The sequence below is a fragment of the Diplotaxodon limnothrissa genome, linkage group LG10 (genome assembly GCF_057381915.1).
Source record: "Diplotaxodon limnothrissa isolate DT_005_m linkage group LG10, D_limnothrissa_male_GT1.1, whole genome shotgun sequence".
In the NCBI taxonomy this organism is placed as follows: domain Eukaryota; kingdom Metazoa; phylum Chordata; class Actinopteri; order Cichliformes; family Cichlidae; genus Diplotaxodon; species Diplotaxodon limnothrissa.
Window position 1 is genome coordinate 4,135,257 of NC_140605.1, and position 21,165 is coordinate 4,156,421.

Below are 21,165 nucleotides of genomic sequence, written 5' to 3' on the forward strand. Positions count from 1 at the left end.
TTGATTCTTACCCATGTCATTCTGTCATCTCAGCCTCAAGTATGTTTCTCATCCGTCTTCTGGTTGCATCTCTCAGAGATTTGGTTTTTCCATACTCTTAAACCTTTCTATAAAATAGGAACATTACTTAATATTACTTAACATGTCATTAACATTGCTATCAGTTAATTTACACAAAATACATATTTCTTACTAAATAATGAGCAAAACTCTAAAGTAGTGTATGCCTTTGGCATTTGCTTAAAATAATATAAACCAGTAAAGTTAACTTTATGGTAATGTTACCCACTTTTTCTGAAAGTATGTTCGCTTATGTAAGCTAATTAGCGATTATTAGCTTACTGATAAACGGTAATTTAGTTGTTCAAACTGTGCGATTTGACATGTGACAATGATATTATTTAGACAGCAGAAATACATAGTTAAAATGTTTTAGGTTCATATTAACGCAGTGAGAAGATAACGAACATCTTAACTTTTAGCAACTGCTAGCATGTAGCTACTGGAATGCCATTAAACCTATGGGTAAATGCTGCTAACATGTCCTCACTCGACATCAGTGAAACTACAAAGAGCTACTTAGTTTAAAAATACCTTTTAAACAATGTTACCAATATGGGAATGTTAACTTCACTTACCTGACTGTGGCAGCTCTTCGGAGAAAATTCCCTGCGCATTAGAGCTCTGAGGCCACACACGCCTGCGGACTGGTAATAATCAACACTGTGTGGAGTGAAGTCTTCACTGCGTGACTAACAAACTTTACACTGACTTTTAACTCTGATGTTAGAGCTGGTTTACTCCTCATCGAGTTGTAAATACTCTATCTAGGTTAAAATAGGTTTACTCTGAAATATTGACACTCCATTTTTTACTGTGTACAAAGTTGTTATGAAGTCTGTCACATTCCCCCCCCCCCCCCTTTTTTTCTTTTTTTATCCTTTATTTATTTATCCTTCCTATTTCATTGTACTGTATATTGTTACTCTTATTTGCCTTGTATGTACTGGAATGACTGACTGTTCGCTTTATAATTTCAATAAAGTTTGGAGAAAAGAAAAAAGAAACCTCTTCAGCAGCTCCTTTCTGCGGCAAACTTATCCACACCCACCGCCGCGCTATGAATTGTGGGATATATGGGACCACGAAGCATGCACCGGACCACGCTTGGTATTTTGGGAAATCGACGGCGCATTTGGAGTATGTATTTGAAGCACACTTCGAATTGGGACAGCCGTCGTCGCGTGGCGGTGACGTAACCGCACTTAAAATGCGCACTTCAAGCGTGCAGACCCTGAATTGGGACACAGCCGTTGAGGAGCTAATTTAGCCATTTAAATCAGCTGTGTTGGTTCAAGGACACATCTAAAACCTGCAGGGACACCGGCCCTCGAGGCCTGGAGTTGCCCACCCCTGATCTAGAGAAAGCATATGATAGGATGCCAAGAAAGGAAATGTGGTACTACGTAGGTCAGCAGTGGCAGGGTAGTAGTAACGGACATGTGTGAAGTCAGTGAAACAGTATTGAGTGCATTATGAGCTGGGATCAAGATGGGGGTGGGATTTCATCAGGGATCTGCTCTCAGCCCCATCTTGTATACAATGGTGATTGACCTCTGACGAGGTCAGGTAGGAATCTCCATGGACTCTGATGCTTCCAGATAATATTGTTATGAGCATAGTAAGCAGGTGGAAGAGAATCTGAAGAGGCAGAGGTATGCCCTGGAAAGAAGAAGAGTGAAAGTCAGTAGAAGCAAGACAGAATACTTGTGGGAACGAGAGAAAACAGCTGGAAATGTGAACATGCAAGGAGTAGAGGTAGTGAAGGTAGATGAGTTTAAATACCTGAAGTCAACTATCCAAAGCAACAGACAGTGCACAGGTGAGGTGAAAATTAGACTACAGGCAGGATGGAGTTGATGGAGATGAGTGTGACAGGAGCTCAGGTGCAAGAGTGAAAAGGAAGGTTTATAAGATGTTGCTGAGAAGGTGGAGAAGGAGGCTGAGCAGTAGGTGGCAGAGATGAATATGTAAAGGTTTTCACTGGGAGTGACTAGGATGAACAAGATTAGACATGAGTACTTTACATCAGAGGTACAGCTCGAGTTGAGTACTTTGGAGACAAAGTTAGAGAGGCAATGCTGAGATGGTTTAAACACGTGCAGAAGGAGAGTGGAGATAGTGAACAAAAGGTGGTGAATATAGAGCTGCCAGGAGGGAGGAAAAAGTAAGATCTCAGAGGTTTATAGATGAATGAACGCAGTAAAGTACAGCATGCAGAGGGTTGGTGTGACAGAAGAGGATGTTGGAGACAGAGTGAGATGGAGTCAGACTGTATGCTATGGCAACATCTAAAAGGAGCTACATAAAGAAGATTTTTGCCATGCTAACATTTCATCCTTGTGGTCTGTATCCAAACCAAACATCAGACTGTGGAAGAAAGGTGACGTAAGTGACTGTCAATGTTGGTGCCAAACAGGCTGGTCTGAGTATTTTAGAAACTTCTTAACTACAGAGATTTTTCCACACAGCCATTGTCAGACGTTGTCAGATCTAATGAGTCTCAATTACGAGAGGGTCAGAATTTGGCATAAATGACTGCATAGATCCATCCTGCCTCGTGTTCCTTAAATGACCACGATGTGCTCATCTTCTGATCACTGTCAGCAGGATACTGGTCCATGCTTTAACATGACATTGAGTTCACTGTTTTCTAACTGCCTCTGCAGACACCGGATCTCAAACCAATTTGGGATGTGGTGGGATGTGTGATGCTGTCAAGTCAAATCTCTCAGAAATATTCTCAGCACCATTAAGAATAAAGGCAAAAGGTGGCCCAAGCCAGTAATAGAGACTGAATATGAGTAAATAGCATAACTATACGCTTTAGAATTCCTTCAACTGCTTCTGTCCTCTGTCACATTATCGAGAAGTGCTAATGAAGTCATCCATGTTCATGGATTACTCTGTATCAACTCTCGTGCAGATATATTTTATCTTCATGTGTTCAAAAAAATACAGTTCCAGAACAGGTTTGTCTTTTTTTTTTTTTTTTTTTACTTCATTCTAATTCATCTTCTTTTTTCTTTTAAATGCAGATGGATGGTGTGCAGCTTGTTAGTCTTTTGTCTTTATGGCAGCCTTGAAGAAAGTGAATGATGTTAAGGGGCCGATTTACTAAACGATCCTGCAATTACCCACCACACTTGTCTTTGAAGATATCAGCGTTTTGTTTTATATTGCCAAAAACCATTGTTGGTCTTCCCAGAACATCCTAAACCACTGATGTGACCACTCCAAATACTCATGCTCTCTTTGATTAAACAGTTTTGATTTTGCAGCTTAAGGAATGGCCTCTCTCATCTGCATAAAGAGCTCCTTTGACCACATATTGTGGATTCACACAAAACAGCTTTCAAATTCCCCTTGTATGTTTTATTCAGTGGCATGTTAATTACTTAAATGTAAAAAAAAGATCAATTTAGGATGGGTCTGACAAATCTGTTTGTGTGTGTGTATTAGTAGGAGTGTCAAACGTAAGGCACAGGGGCTGGAAATAGCCCGGCAAAGACTTCAATCCAGCCAAATAGAAGGCTTTGGAAAATAACTAGCACATCAATTTTTGGACTTACAACTGTATCTGTAGAAGTCGTGCAAGTTTTTGGGCTGATAAAGACCTCCCACATAGCCATTCAAAAATACCAAAGTATTATTAGATAATCAATGAAATGACAGAAAAGTTCCTGTTTTTTCACCATCTACTAGAAATTGATATTTTCATTAAGCAATAAAAACTACAGAAAGGTTTGGGCAATAACTTACCAGAATGTTTTCTGCAATTTTACGCATTCATCATATAGGAAACTGAGACATTAAGATCAAAGTGAGTGAGTCTGACAGCTCTGCCTTAGAGTAAATGCATTTTAAACACTTTTCCAAACAAGAAGCGTCTTTGTTTAAAAGTGATAAGATGCACATGAAAACCAGAAGATGATGTGCCACGCACAGTATACCGAAGGATGTTTTTACAGAACTTTGTTTCAACTTTCAGAGTCTATGATCATATTGAAGCCGTTTACAAAACATCCATCACTGATCATCTTCTGCTTTAAACTGACCAAGGCGTCACTCTTTAATAACCCACGCAGAGTATTTGTCAGCAGTACACCAATAATAAGACTGACATATTTAACATGATGTTTTTATTCCAAATGCAGTACAGGTCATTTATCAAGCAAATCCAATAACAGTTTAATGGCTGTGGCATAAAGAGTTACAGGATTAAAACCCCTTAATTATGGCATTTCACTTTGGGCTTCATGCATTAGTGGCATACAGCATCAGCTCACACACTATGCTGGCATCATCTAATGGAGGCATAAGTGATCAGAAAGCTGAGACACACAAAACTATGGCAGACTTTCACTTCAAACAGAAAACATGGCACATTAGCCTTTCGAGCAAAGCTCACACCTTTCACACTTTAATGTACATTACTACTATAGATGGAAGATAAAGTCAGCTATGTTGGGTCGTTGCATCAACTTACCATTAAGTGCAGGACCCAGAAAGTACAGGATATATATGTTTAAAAACCAAGTAGCCATCTAGTGGCCGTAAAAGGCATTCTGATAGTGATAAGATGCAATAACAGTCTATGATGTAAAAGAATGGAGTGTAGAAATCAATAATTCATGCTGTGTGTTCCTACAGTGCTGTAACTCACCAGCAAACACAAATCTGTGAGCCAGTACAGTCTCAGTGAGCACAAATCTACAGTCAGAGGAGCTGGGGCTGGTTTCACAAACGCTGAATATAGGGTTGAAAAGTTTAACATCAGCGGTCTCTTCCATGGCAGAGTCTCAGCAAGGATATGGTGCTCATACCTGTTTTATAAAATGAAACCTCTTCCTCTGAGCTGCATGGGTGTGCACAGACTGACAGCCTGTTTATCCTGTTGCTCATGCTTGCTTAGACACACCCATAACATTTAGAACTGCAAGAGATGTGGCCACATGTTACACTGTATGGGCTCACTCTTCAGCCACAACACCTGAAAACAGCTCTTGGTATCACTGCATGAGTGACAGCCATGATAAGAGGAGGTCAATGGAAATGTGTTTATTTGTTAATAATAATAATGTCTCTACATAATTTCTTCTGGAAGGAATATTCAGAGTGACACATCATTCAGTTAGGTGTGAGCTGCCTTTGGGAGGGGTTTGCTGCAACTATGCTTTGTCCTCTGCTCAGGATGAAACTGGGTGGAACTACTGAGAATTTATGAAATTCTAAGGACCTACATGTTTACTGATGAAATAGGCTACCTGCCCCAACAGGTGTAACAGAACTAATAGCAGCCACAAAGAGTTGTCAACACAGCAATCAGCGCTCACACACCCACACAATTCCTAGAAAGATCTAAGCTAGTAGAACGGGTGGAAAGAGGTGTGCGATGCCTAGTCTACCACATCACAGCTGACCTGTGCTCAGAGAATAGAAGTCACATCTTTAATAAAGTGACACCTGAAGGAGGTTTGTGTGTCTTTTACAACACTTGTGCAGCGCACAGGTGCATTCCCAGCAAAGTTTGGAGTTAAAAGGCAGAAAAAGAAGAAAAAAAAAAGCCAGCTGACAATCAGGTTTTAGGATAAAAACAACCAATGAGCAAAAACATGTTTCTACCAATTCTCTAAGACATGGTGATTGTCAAATCAGCCCCAGACAAAGAGCAATACTGTTTTCACATTAGATTTTAAATTACAAATCCCAGGGCGGCAGAAGCAGGATCTTCTTGTGCCATTTAGAAATTTGGGGTGTGAGGAAGATCAAAAGAAAATGCCAAAAAATGGCAGCAATTCAACATACTATCACTTTTACACAACTATGTGATTTCACAGCTGTCCAAAGCGTTTATTAGCATTCACCTTTGATCATCGTCAGCTACGGCAGCATTCTGCATGCAGCTTTGTTAACAGTGTTTTCCAATCTTTCGTGTAAGTTTTAAGAGCTGTGAAGAATACCACATGTTTCCATTAACATGCAATTGTGAAAATAAGCCTGCACACACAAGGGATTTGCTAACACAGGAAGTTATTGGGATGATGATTAAAATATCTCGAATTGTGTATATAAACAAAGTGGTTCCATGAAACAAGCCGGAGAAACATGATCTGGACTTAAGAGTACATGGTGAGCTGGAGCCACTGAAAAGACACAAAGAAAAGCAAAGAACAAAACAACCAGTCAAATACTTTAAAACGGTCTGAACTGAAGTCAAAACCCACTGATACAAACAACAAAGATTACTTTACCTCTTGAACATTAACTTTGATGGTCCCGTTGTTATCCTTATCCAAGGTTTTGAAGGCACCTGATTCAGAACAGGTATTAAACTTCCGAGTCAATCATTCCTATCACACTAAACTATAAAGAATTAATTTAGTGATTGGTCTTTAAAATGAAACTTACGGCACATTGCATCCAGCCTTACGAGACAGCCAATGTAGTTGTCAAAATCCATGTTTCCACTTTCATCGCTGTATCTGCGAATGATCATCTGGTACAGCTGACCACTGAGAGGGAAGCCTAACGAAGAGACGCACAACTGTGTGTTACAATTAAGCAGTACAACAACAGGTACATGTGCATTATGTCTGGATAAGGCTGTGCTGCTTATATCTAGGGATGGGTATCGTTTAGGTTTTATCCGATACCGGTGCCAAACCTGTACTTTTGAAACGGTGCCGGTGCTTAAAGAATCAAGAACACAAACTTTGTCCTAAAACCTCTCATGTTTAACGGTTTTCCAATTTTTCTTTGGTCATTTTAGCCTTTTTGGCCAGGGTGAAGGGAGTATCTGCCATCAAACAAGAAGACAGCTGCATGTAACTACGACGGTGTTTGCTAGTTCACCTTACATGCATTGATGTAATAACGTGGTTAGCCTACTCAACGTAAATTACACACGAACAACATTGAGCTACTCATGCAGAGAAGAACGGCTGCTGCTGCCGTCATCATCCGTCATCATTTCTGCTACACTGGCAGGGCTAGGGGCCAGGACTCTCCTCTTCGGGTTCTTGGGGGATGTTGCTAACTCCGGGTCCGATAACAAGCACCACACCCGCAGTAGGTACGGTGCATTTCTCGGCTTTAAAAATAAACCCGCTATGCGTCGCCAGGTGTTTCATCAGATTCTAGGAGTTACCTCCTTTGCACAGTATCACCTTAAAGCACTTGTTGCAGGCTGCTGAGTTTGCATTGCAAGTGAAACAATGTGTCTACATACTGTATCCATTCCATTGACATTTTCAATCTTCTATTGTGAACATGCCGTTTTCTGTTTTTCATTACATTTCATACAGTGTCCTAAATTTTTCAGACCTGGGGTTGTAAATGACTAATTATTAAACCAAGCCTCAAATTTTTTCTGGCTTATTAAACTAAACACGAACCTTAACATCAAGTACATACAACAGTTATTGTATGTATAGGTATTGTTTTTCCAGTGTCTCTTCTTAGAGGATTAAGTAAATCTTTTCCCTTCATTCTTGTGAAGTGCTGTGGAACCATTTGAACAATGCAGAAGAACAAAAAAATTCTCACCAGCAGCTCTGAAAGCCTCAGGCAGCTCATTTGCTCCAATGACACCGGAGTGATCGGAGTCGTGGGCCTTGTACACTCCCTAAGTAAGAACAATAGAAACATTTAAAACATTTGTGGCAACCCAGGTTTCCTGGTAAGATCACTGACAACCTAAAAAGGGTAAAAGGAAAAAAGGAAAAAGAGCTGTATTCACAACTCCCAAGCCATAAAGGTTTAAATTCAATCACCACCATATACAAGTTACAACTTGTATCTCCTTCAGCCAAAAAATAAAAATAAAAAAAATTATACAGATCACATTTCTATGTTGTAAAAACATGGCGGCTAACCAAATTAGGGAGAAGTTTGGCACAGTGTGTATTCAAATCAGCCCGCCTAAGCAGCTGATGCTGTAAAATCTTTAAGCCACTTATTCTTCTGTGACCCCCCCCCTGCTGTAAATGGTTAAGCCTGACCACAGTAATGCCTTAGACTATGCAACAGAGAAACAGATGTGCAGGATAAATAAAATGAAACTGTACTTGCCTGCCATCTTTTTATATTGTCCCAGAGGTGTTTGAATTCATGAAAGCCAAGTTTTCCAGTGCTGTCAGACTGAAAAAGCGTTAAGGCCAAAAGACAACAACTTCTCTAGTTAAGCAAACAGTTGCGAAGTTACTTGCACAGTGTTTGCACAATGGGTTTCACATGCCTTTTCAGTAGGGAATCCACCACATATTACAAATTTCTCATTTAACTTTTCTTTTCATAAACATGCAAATAAGACTGTCAGCTGAAACTTTGTGGTCCTCTCAGTGTTCAACTTCCCAAACATTTTAATGTGATTAATCCTCCCCATCCACTGCTACAATATTATGTTGGCTCAGGAGAAAAAAAGTCTAAGTTTGAGTCCGTCAGATGTTTTCTAAATCCACAGCTTAGCAACACATGAAGGGCTAGCTAAAGCGTTTCGTTATTGTTCAATTAGGACAATGAACAGAATTACAGAATATATACCCCTGTCAAACAGCCAACTGCGGACAGCAGAGATGATATACATACTACAACAACCCAGTGAACTATAACGTGCCTATAAGTGTGTCACCCATAGTGCTACGTACGGTGCTATATTACCAGACCACCTTGAACTGTTAAAAATGAACTAAAATGAATCGTTTCGTTGCCTTTCAATAGGCCATTCAGATTTTAACTAACACACTTCTGTATATACAATTTAACAGTGCTCAAGTCGTTTTCAAAAGACATATTTAGACATGTTCAAAGCAACATCCATTTCTGCATTTTGTAAAGTCGCCGTTCTAAATTATATAATTGCTTAGTGTCATTTTTTACTTTTACCCAGATATGAACTGTGTGATGGGAGGAGCCTAGAACAGAGAGGGTAAAAGAAAATGTGTATGAAGACTTCAGTTGTTTTTGGTTTTCTCTGGATTTCAGTCCACTGCAGCTTTAAGGTTTTAGTAAGCCACAGGTATGAATGGGCCTGTTAAGCCAACATATCCCCACTTTAGTTGTCTGTTTCTATTTGTTCTGCATCATTTTTTAAACTTTTGCTGTCAGTGACAGTTCAATACTGTCACCCAGGTTATATAAAACACACAGAGTACTAATGAAGGAAAAGATACATCCATGACTGCCACCATGCTCCTGCAAGACTCAATGCTGAAACCATCTGTCTTCAGATCATGATCTAAAACATAACAAAAAAATCTATTAGTAAAAAAGAGAAAGAAAGAAAAGAAACCCTAAAATGTATATGTATTCTGAAGAATTGAATCATAAGCATAATGAAAATAAGTATGACAAATGCAGACACATCTTACGCTTTGCAATGATTCTGTTCAGGATGTTCATCAGCTCGTTTGGGCTCACTTCCATATCCTACATGAAAAATATGGAACATCATTAAAAAACATGAAGAAACCTGCAGAGACACAGCTGTATGGTTTAGCTAAATGATCAAAACAATATCCATATTACTGCTGGGTCATACACCTGATGTATAGGTTTGATTTTATTTATTTTAATGAGATGAGTTTTTCAAAAGAAGCATAACATGGTATACTCTTTTAACCACTGGGAAGGGCTCGGGGGCCACATTCAGCAACAGTATAACAGATGTTCCAAAACAACCCATGACTGTTTAACAGTTAACAGGTTAACAGGCATTGTGGGTGGAGCTCAAGCAGCTCCTCCACAATGACAGACGGGTTTATTGTGAACACAGTCAGGCTTTTTTTTTTTTTTCTTCTTTGCCTTAGCTGGCCCAGCAAAACCTAAAACTCCAGCTGGGGATTGAATTTAATTAAATTTAAAGTTGTCTCCTCACATACAAAGTCTTGGATAATCTCGCCCCATCATATCTTAAAGAGATTGTAGTATCATACTGTCCCAACAGAGCACTTCACTCTCAGACTACTTGTGGTTCCTAGAGTTTAAAAGTAGAATGGGAGGGAGAGCCTTCAGCTTTAAGGCCTGCAGTGCCAGCTGCCCATTAGAGCGCTGCAACTTAAAAATGTTTAAATGTATCCAGTTTAATTAGCCTATTGGATAGTGACCTAAAGAGTTATATTTTTTAGCTTTATTATGTCAGTAGATCAAAGTGAAATCATTTTTTCTAACTAAACCAGTATTCTTGGTTTGTGTCCTTAGCAGCAGATTAGAGTCACATATAAAAACATTGATATATTTTTCTGCATCAGAGTAATATATTTACATTCCTGTGGCAATAAAATGCACGGTGGGCCAGGTTACGTGTTTGGCATGAGTTACTACAGTGAATTATCCAGATAACAAGAGAGCCGCTTTTAGGACACAGAAAACTCTTTAAGCTCAACTCAGTTTGCGAAGCCATAAACTTAGCTTCATAGTACACCCGTCAGAAGAGGAAAAGGTAATTATTCAGTCAATGAAAAATAAATAAAACAGGTGTGAAAAATGGAATAGTCTAAGTTCAAACTGAGTTTTTTAAGCTGCATTTGACAGTTCTGCTGGACACATTAATATTAATGTCAACAAAAAGCAAACAGGGAATCCCAGAAGTTAGAAAAACCAAACCAAAACACCATAATACAATCGCTTGGCCATACCTCTTAGCACTAAATTACAATTGTATGTTTTCACATTAAAAATGAAACAGATCACTGCAAAAAAAAGGCAAAAAAAAAAAAGCAACAGATTTAAAGAGAAGCATAACTAGGCATTGCACTTACATCTCCAGCAATCTGTTGGAAAACTCTGCGGAACTGCTTTTCTTCTTCACTCTCATTTTGTGCTGCATACGTAACTGGCATGCGTGGTGGAGGCTGTGGGACAGATGCCCGAGAAAATATTAGAAATGCTATCACCAATCACCAATCTAGAAATTAGAAGTGATGGGCAGTGATGAAACGATGTAAACTCACGGGTTGAGAAGGCACAAACTGGTTTGGGTCGATGTTGCTACAAAGGCAGGAGCAGAGATCAAAAGCAGATGTTAGACCAACAGACCGACCAAATTTTTGCCTACCTGGTACTTGGTACTTATTTCAGAATCTCACCCAGCAGCATCAATGATGCCTCCAATAATCGCTTTGACAAAATTCATCTTCTGTCAACTGTGAATGCAAAATGCAAATATTTATTTGTTTTTTCTTGAATAAATATATAAACACACGGTAAAATGCGTGACACCCTTCACAAACACTGAATCACACGTATCACACTCTTGATCAGTGGTTGTTGATCAATGATTATGAGAATTTGCATAATTATGATGAAGGAACTGACCTCCCAGCCCATTGTTCCTTCAGTGGGCTGGTTTCAGTCATTATGCAAATGTAGTGTTTATAAGATTGGGGAAACCTGCAGTCAGCTGAGACTGAAGAAGTCACTTGGATAAGTGAGGAAACGTTTCTCCCACTGAAAACGCCCCGTCCAGATGAACAGAATCAACGTTTGGAGATTGAATTACCTGAATGATTGAGCATGCATCAAGACGCACAAACACTGTAGTTTTTAAACACACTGTTTGTTTTCTTCATAGACTCATTAATTAACGACACACCCAAAAGACCCTGTTAAAATGTTTCCTGATATGGAAGAAAATCCATGACGCACCCAGACTGAAACGGGATGAGATTTGAAAAGTTATCTTTGTTCTTCGCAAATCGATAATGACATCTCTGAACATATATGAGGGGGTCTAGTCAGTAAAACGTCCCCCTCTAAACAGCACTGCTAGATTGTGTGGTTAGGTAACGACGCAAACTTAATATATATCCGCATGCTATGTAGCGTTATGCTTCAAAACTAGCACTGTTTCAGGTCAGCTTGTTATTCGCCCTGCAGCTGCTCAGTGGCGTTAAAATACCGTATGAAAACGAAAAACTCGTAACGTCGCAGCACGCACTTAAACTAACGATATACTGGAAAGCAGCTGATTTACACTTGCTATCTTAGCTCTGAGCTAATTCAGCTACACGAATAAACATAGCCGTCATATTCAGTAAAACTTGACACTTAACTAAACCCGAACTGTTTTCATTTGTTCTATGAAATCGCTACGTTTAATGTATATTTACCTGTAACGTAGCAAGCTTTGTAAAGTTGACCGCAGGATATTTGGGGAGGCTTGCGTGACTTCCACTAACTCAGCTGGTAGGAGGAGCTCTTCAACACGCCCCAACTGACTACCACACATCGGAGGAAGGAGGAGGGCTGGTGGTTTATTTCCGCCTGTGCTCCGGGCTCCTATCTTTACCAAATTCAGTATGATGGAATACAAATGATTTCTGTCTTTATACTACTCGGTGATACTAACAGCGTTTTATGACGTACCTTCAAATCGTTACCTTGTGTTTGTTATCAGACACGCATAATATCATAAGCATGAAAATACCACTTCCCTTGTATTAGCTACTTGTATTTACAAAGAAACACATTTTTCCATAAATTAGCTCTGTTTGTATACTCTTGTTGATGGAATTTAGATCTCAGTCAAAAAGAATTCAAGACACTGAGCATCAACGCTAAGACAGATAAACTATGATACATTAATGCCAGGATTTTTTTCCCCCTGCAAAGCTCTAACTGTAAAATCACATGATCAACATTGCCGCTTCTCATTTGTGAAGTGGGTGGGGCGGGAATCGAAAAAGGTTTGATGAAGTATTTTTTTTTATAAGGTCTAAAGACTTCCAACAGATTGTTGTAATTATTGTTGTATGTGGTTCCCAAACTGCAGTTTGGAGGACTGGTATTTGCCAGTGACCTTCTAAACCCATACACCTAGAGCTCCTGCTCATGAAACTGGAACACTTACTTGGTTGTAGTGGTTGCTAATGTAGTAATCCACTTCCTATTCTGAGTCATAACATGGCACATATTGTACACCTAAAAAAGGTGTGTACTGTGAAAACACAGTAATAGAAGCACCCATGTCATGCTCACCTACTTTAACAGGTAAGGGAACTGGTGAGGCAGTGAGGAAAGGCAGCTTTTGAGGTCTGGGCCCTTGTAATTGTATTGATTCTTTTAAAAACAAAACAGTAAAACTTGGCACAAATAATTATCTGACAATCTGGATGGCATTTACTTTGAAAAGACTACGGGATTTCTACAAGGTTATGGCTGGACCTACAGTGCCCCTCACTGGATTGTGTTTTGGGGGGTATGTTGACCCATGACTCAGAATAGATAAATGGTTGGTTTAGGCACCAGGACTGAATCAGATATACAGTAGGGTTGGGGCCATTGAGTAAGTTTTTTCTTTGTGCTACTTTCATTTCAAGTGAAGAGATAATTCTGTATTTTGTTATTTTTGTTTTATTTCAAACCCAGCTATGGCAGGGAGAGACTAAATCTAAAACCCATGACTGGAAAAGCGAGCGAGCTGGTTGATATGATGGACAAAACAAAGGTAGATCTATTGTGTGTGCAGAACACCGGGTGAAAGGGAAGCAAGGCCATATAGGAGCTAGATTCAAAATGATCTGCCATGGTGTACATTGGAAGGAAAATGGAGTTGGGAAATAATGAAGAAAGAGTATGGGAATAGTGTTGTGGAGGTCGGGAGATTGTCAGATAGGATGGAAATGGTTGCGGTGAACAGATAAGTATTACATAAATTATGCAAACACATATTAGACAATCGTAGTAAATACAAAATGCATTTTTTATTGATCTGAAACATTTAATCGGAAAAGGCAAAGGGAATGATCTAGGACAAGATGCCAAAGACAAGGCAACCTGTTAATTGTGAATGCACAGTACTTAGTACTTAAAAAATACTTAAAGCTTGATTTTTATGAGTGAGCAATAGTAACAATTGTCATGGTCTGTGGTGGGTGGCTGGAATTTCCGTAAGGCTCCTGAACTTACCTGGGATCCGCCCCTGGGCAGGGCCAACTCCTCCAGCTCGTGCAAGCCTGGAGCCATCAAGTCAGAGGAATTTAAGCCACAAGTTGATGTTCATTCTCTGCCAGTTTGTCATCAACACATGTTGGTAACATGCTGTGATTTCGCTTGTTAACAAGACTCTCTTGTGCTGCAGTTGCTGGAGTCACCTTAGTGATGGGCAGATGAAGCTTCATGAAGCACTGAAGCTTTTCATCCAATTGGTTCACTCCAGTGCAAAGCTTCTTGAAGCTTCATTTGCTGTAGTAGGACATCTACTGGACGTAAAAATATTAGTTGGCATGAATTTGAAGAGTGTGGCCTTTTGCACACAGCCTGTAAATGTCAACAACAAAAGGAGTGTGTAAAACATCTATATTGTAGTGATGCAGTATACTGTGTATATTTATACTGGCAGTATGGAAAATGATTATTTGGAAATACTTAAAATGGAAATGATCATTTACTGTGAGGTGAGGTGTGGTTGGGGTGTGGACAGTAGTTGTGCTTTTGTAACGTTGAGGTATGGACAGCTACACACTGAGGCTTTGAGCCTCAGTCCTGCCTGTTCACATTTTATTCTGTAAAAACTAAATTTTCACTGCTTTTATGACCTTTTTAGTGGGGAGAACCTAGCTAGGATTTAATGATTTAACAAATCTTTTAAATCCTTTGTCCTCCACAATGCTAAATGGCTGGGAGTCCTCAATCACCATGCTAACCAGGTCTTCATCTATTTGAGATTGTTCTCCTGAGGAAAGACAATAAAGACAAAGCAAAAATATAAATATCACACACATAACTTATAACAGCTGTATAATATTGTTATATCATTTAGTAACATTACAGCATGCTATATTATCATGGCATTTGATGGCTCACCTGGTCTTGCTCCACAATCGGTGTCCCCCTTATTCTCATGCAAAGCTCTGTAGTGCCTAAGCATGGATGAGGTGTTGTTGTTATATCCCAGCTCCCTGGCACATAGCAAACACTTCACCTTGTACAAAAGTAAAGCCGCTTAACATAAATTGTATTGCACCATCAGTATTATGAAAATACATCTTCTGTAGAAATTTACATACCTTGTTGGGAGGAATAAGATCAAAATGTTCCCACACAGGGGAGGACATCCTCCTCTTCTTAGCCGGCTCCATTCTCTCCTGACTTTCTCTCCTCACTCTCATAAACCTCCAAACGGTCTCCAAACTCTCACTAACCGCAACTCTCCATCAAACACCCACATTTTTGATTGAAGTCTGAGGGGTTTATATCGCTGTCATATCTCGCGGCAAAGTTCGAACCACTTCATGAACCAGTCACGTGGTACAGCCGGGCAGCGAGGCTTCGGACGTCATCATTTTCAGCTCCTCCCATAAATGAAGCAAGCCTCGATACGCGCATCGCGATTTTTAATCAATTTAAAGGTTTTTAAGCATACCTGAGACCAGAAGTTTTGGTCTAAGCTGACTGATAAATCTGCTTCCCACTTTGCAATAGGAAGGGATATTGATTCATCTAATTTAGAAAGTGTTCTGTATATTTTAGATAATAATTTGGGGGATTTAAGAGTAAGGAAATGTGCCGCACTTGGTGGTGTTTGTAATTCAACTTGACTGAGGTTAAATTTCTTTTTTACTATGGATTTAATTTGTTGATATTCTAAAAATCTTGTCTTGTTGATCCCATATTGTGCAACTAGTCTGTCAAATGGAATAAATTCTGTTCCCTCTAATATATGTACTAAGTATTTAATTCCTTTACAACTCCATTCTGGGAAATTAATCATATTATTGTTTTGTAATATGTCAGGGTTATTCCAGATAGGTGTACGTTTGCATGGGATTAATGAAGACTCCGTTATTTTTAGAAACTCCCACCATGCTGTCAGAGAGAAGCTGATGTTGATACTTTTAAAGTATTCATGTCTCTTGATGTTTGAGCTGATAAATGGTAGGTCTGAAATCTCTAGATCCTTACATAGTGCCTGTTCAACATCTAGCCAGGGCTCATCTAAGAAGGTATGTTTTAACCATTCTGAGATGAACTGAAGCCTGTTGGCTAAGAAGTATTGGTGAAAATTAGGCAGATCTAATCCTCCTCTATCCTTGGTTCTTTGTAGCGTTTTTAAGCTGATACGCGGGGGTTTATCTTTCCAAAGGAATTTGGAAATATATGAATCCAGAGATCTGAACCAATCTTGTGATGGTTTGTTAGGGATCATCAAAAATAAGTAATTTATTTTTGGCAAGATCATCATTTTTATAGTGGTGACCCTTCCCATGAGTGATATGGGTAAAGATTTCCATCTAGTCAGATCGCCTTCTACTTTCTTTAGAAGTGGGATGTGGTTTAATTTAGTTAAGTCTGAAAGCTTAGGAGAAACATTAATACCTAAATATTTAATATTTCCGGATTGCAGTGGGGCAGAGGAAGAATTATGGAAGGAGCAGTTAATGGGGAGAACTGTAGATTTTGGCCAGTTAATTGAATAATCTGAAACTCTTGAAAACCAGTTTATTAGAGTAATTACCTCAGAGAGGTTGGTTTGTGTGTTTTGCAGAAAAAGCAACACATCATCCGCATAGAGACTGATTTTATGTTCTATGTTCTTACATTTTATGCCCTTAATTGTTGTAGCCTGTCTAAATGCTGCTGCTAGAGGTTCGATAAAAATTGCAAAAAGTGAAGGGGAGAGTGGGCATCCCTGTCTGGTGCCCCTCAGGAGACAGAAGCTGGAGGATGTCTGGTCATTTGTTCTGATACAAGCTGTTGGGGAATTGTATAATATTCTTATCCAGTTTATGAAAGAGTTTCCAAAACCAAATTTTTGTAAAGTTGCGAATAAAAATTTCCAGTTAACTCTGTCAAATGCTTTTTCTGCATCTAGAGATAATATTATGGTTTCGATGTTTTTATCGTATGAGTAGTCTATTAAATTAAGTAATCTACGAGTGTTTGTTGAGGAGTGCCGACCTTTTATGAAACCAGTTTGGTCAGGATGAATTAAGAGGGGGGTCATTTTCTCTAATCTCTTTGAGAGAGCTTTGCAGATTATTTTAAGGTCTACATTTAAAAGAGAAATTGGACGATAGCTTGAGGGAAATAAAGGGTCTTTGCCTGGTTTTAGCAGGAGACTAATGTTGGCAGAATTCATATTTGGTGGTAGTCTGCCATTTTCCTCGATTTCCTGCAACATGTCGTGGAATACTGGTGCCAAAATTGTCCAGAATTCTTTGTAGAATTCTGCAGGGAAGCCGTCTGGACCTGGAGCCTTATTATTGGGCATACTTATCAGGGCTTGCTGGAGTTCACTTGGCGTCAGTGGCGAATCCAGTTCCATTGCTTGACTGTCTAGTAATTTTGGAAGAGTTACGTTGTCAAGAAACAGATCAATTTCATTTTTAGATGGGTTTATTTGTGGTGAATATAAAGTTTCATAGAAATCCCTAAAAATGTTGTTTATTCTTCCAGGGTCATATATTGTGTTCCCCGATAAATCTTTAGCAGCACATATAGTTGTTTTTTCTTTCTTTATTTTTAACTGGTTAGCTAGAAATCGACCTGATTTGTTACTGTGTTCAAAATTCTGCAAGCGAAGTCTTTGTATAAGGAATTGTGTTTTTTTATTAATAGTTTCATTTAATTCTAGTTTTGTCTTGCGTATTTTGTTCAATGTTTCCTGATCTTGGTCGCACGCGTAGGCTTCTTCTAGTGAATATTTTTGTTTTCTTTTTGTTTTCTTCTTTCTTTTTGTGTGATGAGAAAGAAATTATTTTACCTCAAATACACAGTGGGCCAAAATTCAAAACTGGAACAAGGTCGCGGGCTAGCATTAATATTTATGGAGAAAAAAAATCTTCCTCCAGATTTAAGAATGAATCTTTTCTTGTGGACTCAAACAAGTTTTGCTGAAAAACTGATTATGGAACAAGCAAAGCTTAATACTAAACAATATATATATTAGCTGTATAATACCAGTAGGCCAGCTCTAATAATAATTTGGTATGGCTTCGCGGGCCAAATGTAATTAGGCTGCGGGTCAAATCTGGCCCGCGGGCCAGAGTTTGACACCTATGTTGTAGGGTCTTCACCTTACAAAATCAAGCACCTTGAGGCAACTGATATTGTGATTTTGGGCTATATAAAAAATGTGGAGGAGTAGCAGCTCTAGTCTAAGTCCCTCCCAGATGGGTGAGCTCCTCACCCCATCTCTATGGGAGACGTCAGCCACCCTTAAGAGGAAGCTCATTTCCACTTCTTATATCCGTGATCTCATTCTTCAAATCTTGTTTGAGTTTGAGAGATCGACCAAAGAAGAATGAGCTGAGATTGTCAGGACATATGTGTGAGATTTGTTGAAAATAACAAACAACAACAGGCTGATATCCAGCAAAGGGATACACAATTGACTTTTAGCATAAAGGTGTCATGATCCTGGGTCCTTTTGACCCAGCGTTTTGTGTTTTCTCTTCGTGATTTTGGTTCTGTTCTTCCTCTGGTTAGTGTTTACTCTGTTCTGCCCGTGTGTTCCTGTATCTAGTCCGCGTTTCTTAGTTTGTGTCCTTTCATGTGTAAGTTCCTGTTTTATTGTGAAGGTCTGTGTCTTATGTGAGTGTTTTCAGTTTGCCTCCCTAGTCTCGTCATGTTAATTACTCCCAGCTGTGTTCCCACCTGTATGTAATCCCCCTGTGTTCTCTGAGTGTATTTAAGTTGTGTCTTCTGTCATAGTAGTTGCTGGTTCGTCTGTGTTGTTTCCTCTCGGTCTCCCTGCGTCTCTTCATGTGTATTTCCCCGGATCTCCCTGCACCGTCATTCCTGGGGCCTGTTCTTCGTACGTCGCTTACTACATCCAAGATCAAATGACACATCCAAGATCAAATCATCGCGCTAACTCTGAGCTCGCTATTCCGGTTCCCCGAACACACCTGTTGTTGACGATTAGTATAGCTGGATGAAGTAATGTGAGATCACTGGGTGGCCCAACAGGGGCTACGCATCGATAGTAGAAACATTGATCGGCAACCCTTTGATTGGTCGGCGAAAATGTCGAAGGAGCGCGCTCGGTATTCTTCGGCAGCAGAGCAAGAACTCTTGAGTGAGGGATTTTAGGAGTTTCAGAGTCTAATTAAAACGCAAGGGAACACTGCAAAGGCTGCAAAAGCAAGGAGAGAGGGCTGGCAGAAAGTTGCTGACAAATTAAACTCGTAAGTAATTTAATAATAACAATAATAATGGAGTGGATCTATATAGCGCTCTTCAAGGCACCCAAAGCGTTTTACAATGCCACTATTCAGTCACTCTCACATTCACACACTGGTGGAGGCAGCTACGGTTGTAGCCACAGCTGCCCTGGGGCAGACTGACAGAAGCCAGGCTGCCATATCGCGCCATCGGCCCCTCTGGCCAACACCAGTAGGTGGTAGGGTAGATTTATCATATCACACTATATTATCCAATATTATATTACATTATATTATATTACATTATGTTATATTATATCCCCTTTCACATTAGAGCCACAACAGGACCCACTAGAACATGGGAACAAGTAAAAGTGAAATATAAGAATATTCTACAGAATGGTAATATTGATCACTTATATTGCTTTTCGTCTCTTGGACAGAGACCCTGAAATAATCTGTTTGTTTGTTTATAACAGCAACCAAGAAAAGGGGCAGCGCAAAAAAAGACAGGTGGTGGTCCTGCACCCCCTCGTCAACAAGTTGGTTAAGTGAATAATACCCTCACGGGAAAATCGATATCTCTCTATGAGCACACTGTCGCGCTGAGCTAAAGGATCCTGTCTGTCCCGCAATATACGCTGGATTCTGAGGACTCTCCTTATCAATCTTGCACCTTCCGCAATGGGTGGCTCGCGTATACGGACAGGACATGGCTGCAACAGGCTTCCCAAATCCACCTTCGCTTTTATAGCCGTGGTCTCCCATCTTGATTACACGAAGTAAATTGCAATTACTACTCTGAAATATGAATTACATCTGTAATAATCACATACATGTAATAGAATGTTAATAGTACATTTCCCTTTTTTAGGAAATGACCTGTATGTATCTGTGTGACATCAATAAAAGGATCAAGTGCTGCATTATCTTTAGTTACATTGATGTTATTTATTTATGGTACAACAGTGGTAAAATATCGCTGTTGCTTTCGTATACATGAAGCGGAAATACCTGAGTGGCCGCGATCTAATCCTGTTTACATAAAGTAAACCTGCTCCCGAGCAGGTTTACGCTTACGGCTCTGTTGCTATGACAGCAAGTCCCGGATGGGCTTCGAAGAACCGAACGATCCAGGATCACGCGAAATCGTCAACAGTCAAATCCGGCTAACTTACTTAGCGAGGTACGAAGAACGGGCCCCTGGTTTGTGTTGTTAGTTTACCCAGTTTAGGTTTTCGGTTTCATGTTCACACCCCGTTGCTGTTTGTACCCACTGCTGTAAATAAACACTCACCTGCACCAGAGCTGCCGCCTTTTGGGTCCTTTCTCCACCTCCACACGGCTTGCCCCGGCAAACCGTGACAAAAGGGATCATAATTTTGAACCTTGTAGTTTTTGTTTTTTCTGAAAAAATTTTGTTTCTGTGTGCAAATTAAAATATGTACTTTAAAAATTTCAGTTGTCATAGGTGGCTGATATTTCTGTTCATTGTAAATGAGCAGGTCAAAAAGGAGCAGGCATGATGTGGGTGTGTTTTGGGACACTGGAAACATCTTTCCTTTAACCTCCTAGGACCTGGCATCCACATATGTGGACATCACATTTTGGGCTATTTAGACCAAAACACTCAATTTTGCTCTACAAGGGCCTGATATACAAGACATTATACTGCTACTGTTCTATCGAATTTTTTGACGAATATGTGGCTCTCTTTTTTCTTAGAAACAAAAATTAGGTGGAAAAAAAAATCTGGTAATTCTTTGTTTTTACATTCATCAGGTCCCAAACAGCCCAAATATCAAAGAGAAATTAAAAATGCATGCCGTGGAAGAGTTCAGGTCTTTAGAGGTTAAAGACACTTTCAGAAAAGTTATAATATTGAATTAGATGGGTGTCAGTATTAGATATTGTACTATTCAGATTCAGATCAATGTAACATAGATCAGATGATCTGAGTTTTATTCATAGCTGTATTTTGAACAACATTTGAATCTTG

General features: G+C 39.5%; 1 protein-coding gene across 1 annotated transcript; it reads right to left on the bottom strand.

Annotated features, from left to right (window-relative positions):
• Positions 1–5,221: 5,221 nt before the first annotated feature.
• capns1a (calpain, small subunit 1 a) lies at positions 5,222–12,261 on the bottom strand. The gene is made up of 11 exons (XM_085363342.1): positions 12,171–12,261; positions 11,148–11,204; positions 11,013–11,049; positions 10,821–10,913; positions 9,432–9,489; positions 9,234–9,298; positions 8,134–8,202; positions 7,609–7,687; positions 6,472–6,588; positions 6,315–6,373; positions 5,222–6,206 (listed from the first exon to the last, which is right to left on the bottom strand). The coding sequence occupies exons 2-11, from the start codon at positions 11,192–11,194 to the stop codon at positions 6,180–6,182; spliced, it is 651 nt and encodes a 216-aa protein (XP_085219468.1). The 5' UTR covers positions 11,195–11,204; positions 12,171–12,261; the 3' UTR covers positions 5,222–6,179.
• Between the last annotated feature and the right edge of the window lie 8,904 nt (positions 12,262–21,165).

Excerpts from the sequence above, each read along its gene's own strand:
- capns1a (XM_085363342.1), bottom strand. The coding sequence starts at position 11,194 with ATGAATTTTGTCAAAGCGATTATTGGAGGCATCATTGATGCTGCTGG. Across the intron at positions 11,050-11,147 it reads GGCATCATTGATGCTGCTGG|CAACATCGACCCAAACCAGT; the intron begins GTGAGATTCTGA and ends CTGCCTTTGTAG. Across the intron at positions 6,374-6,471 it reads AAGGCTGGATGCAATGTGCC|GTGCCTTCAAAACCTTGGAT; the intron begins GTAAGTTTCATT and ends GTTCTGAATCAG.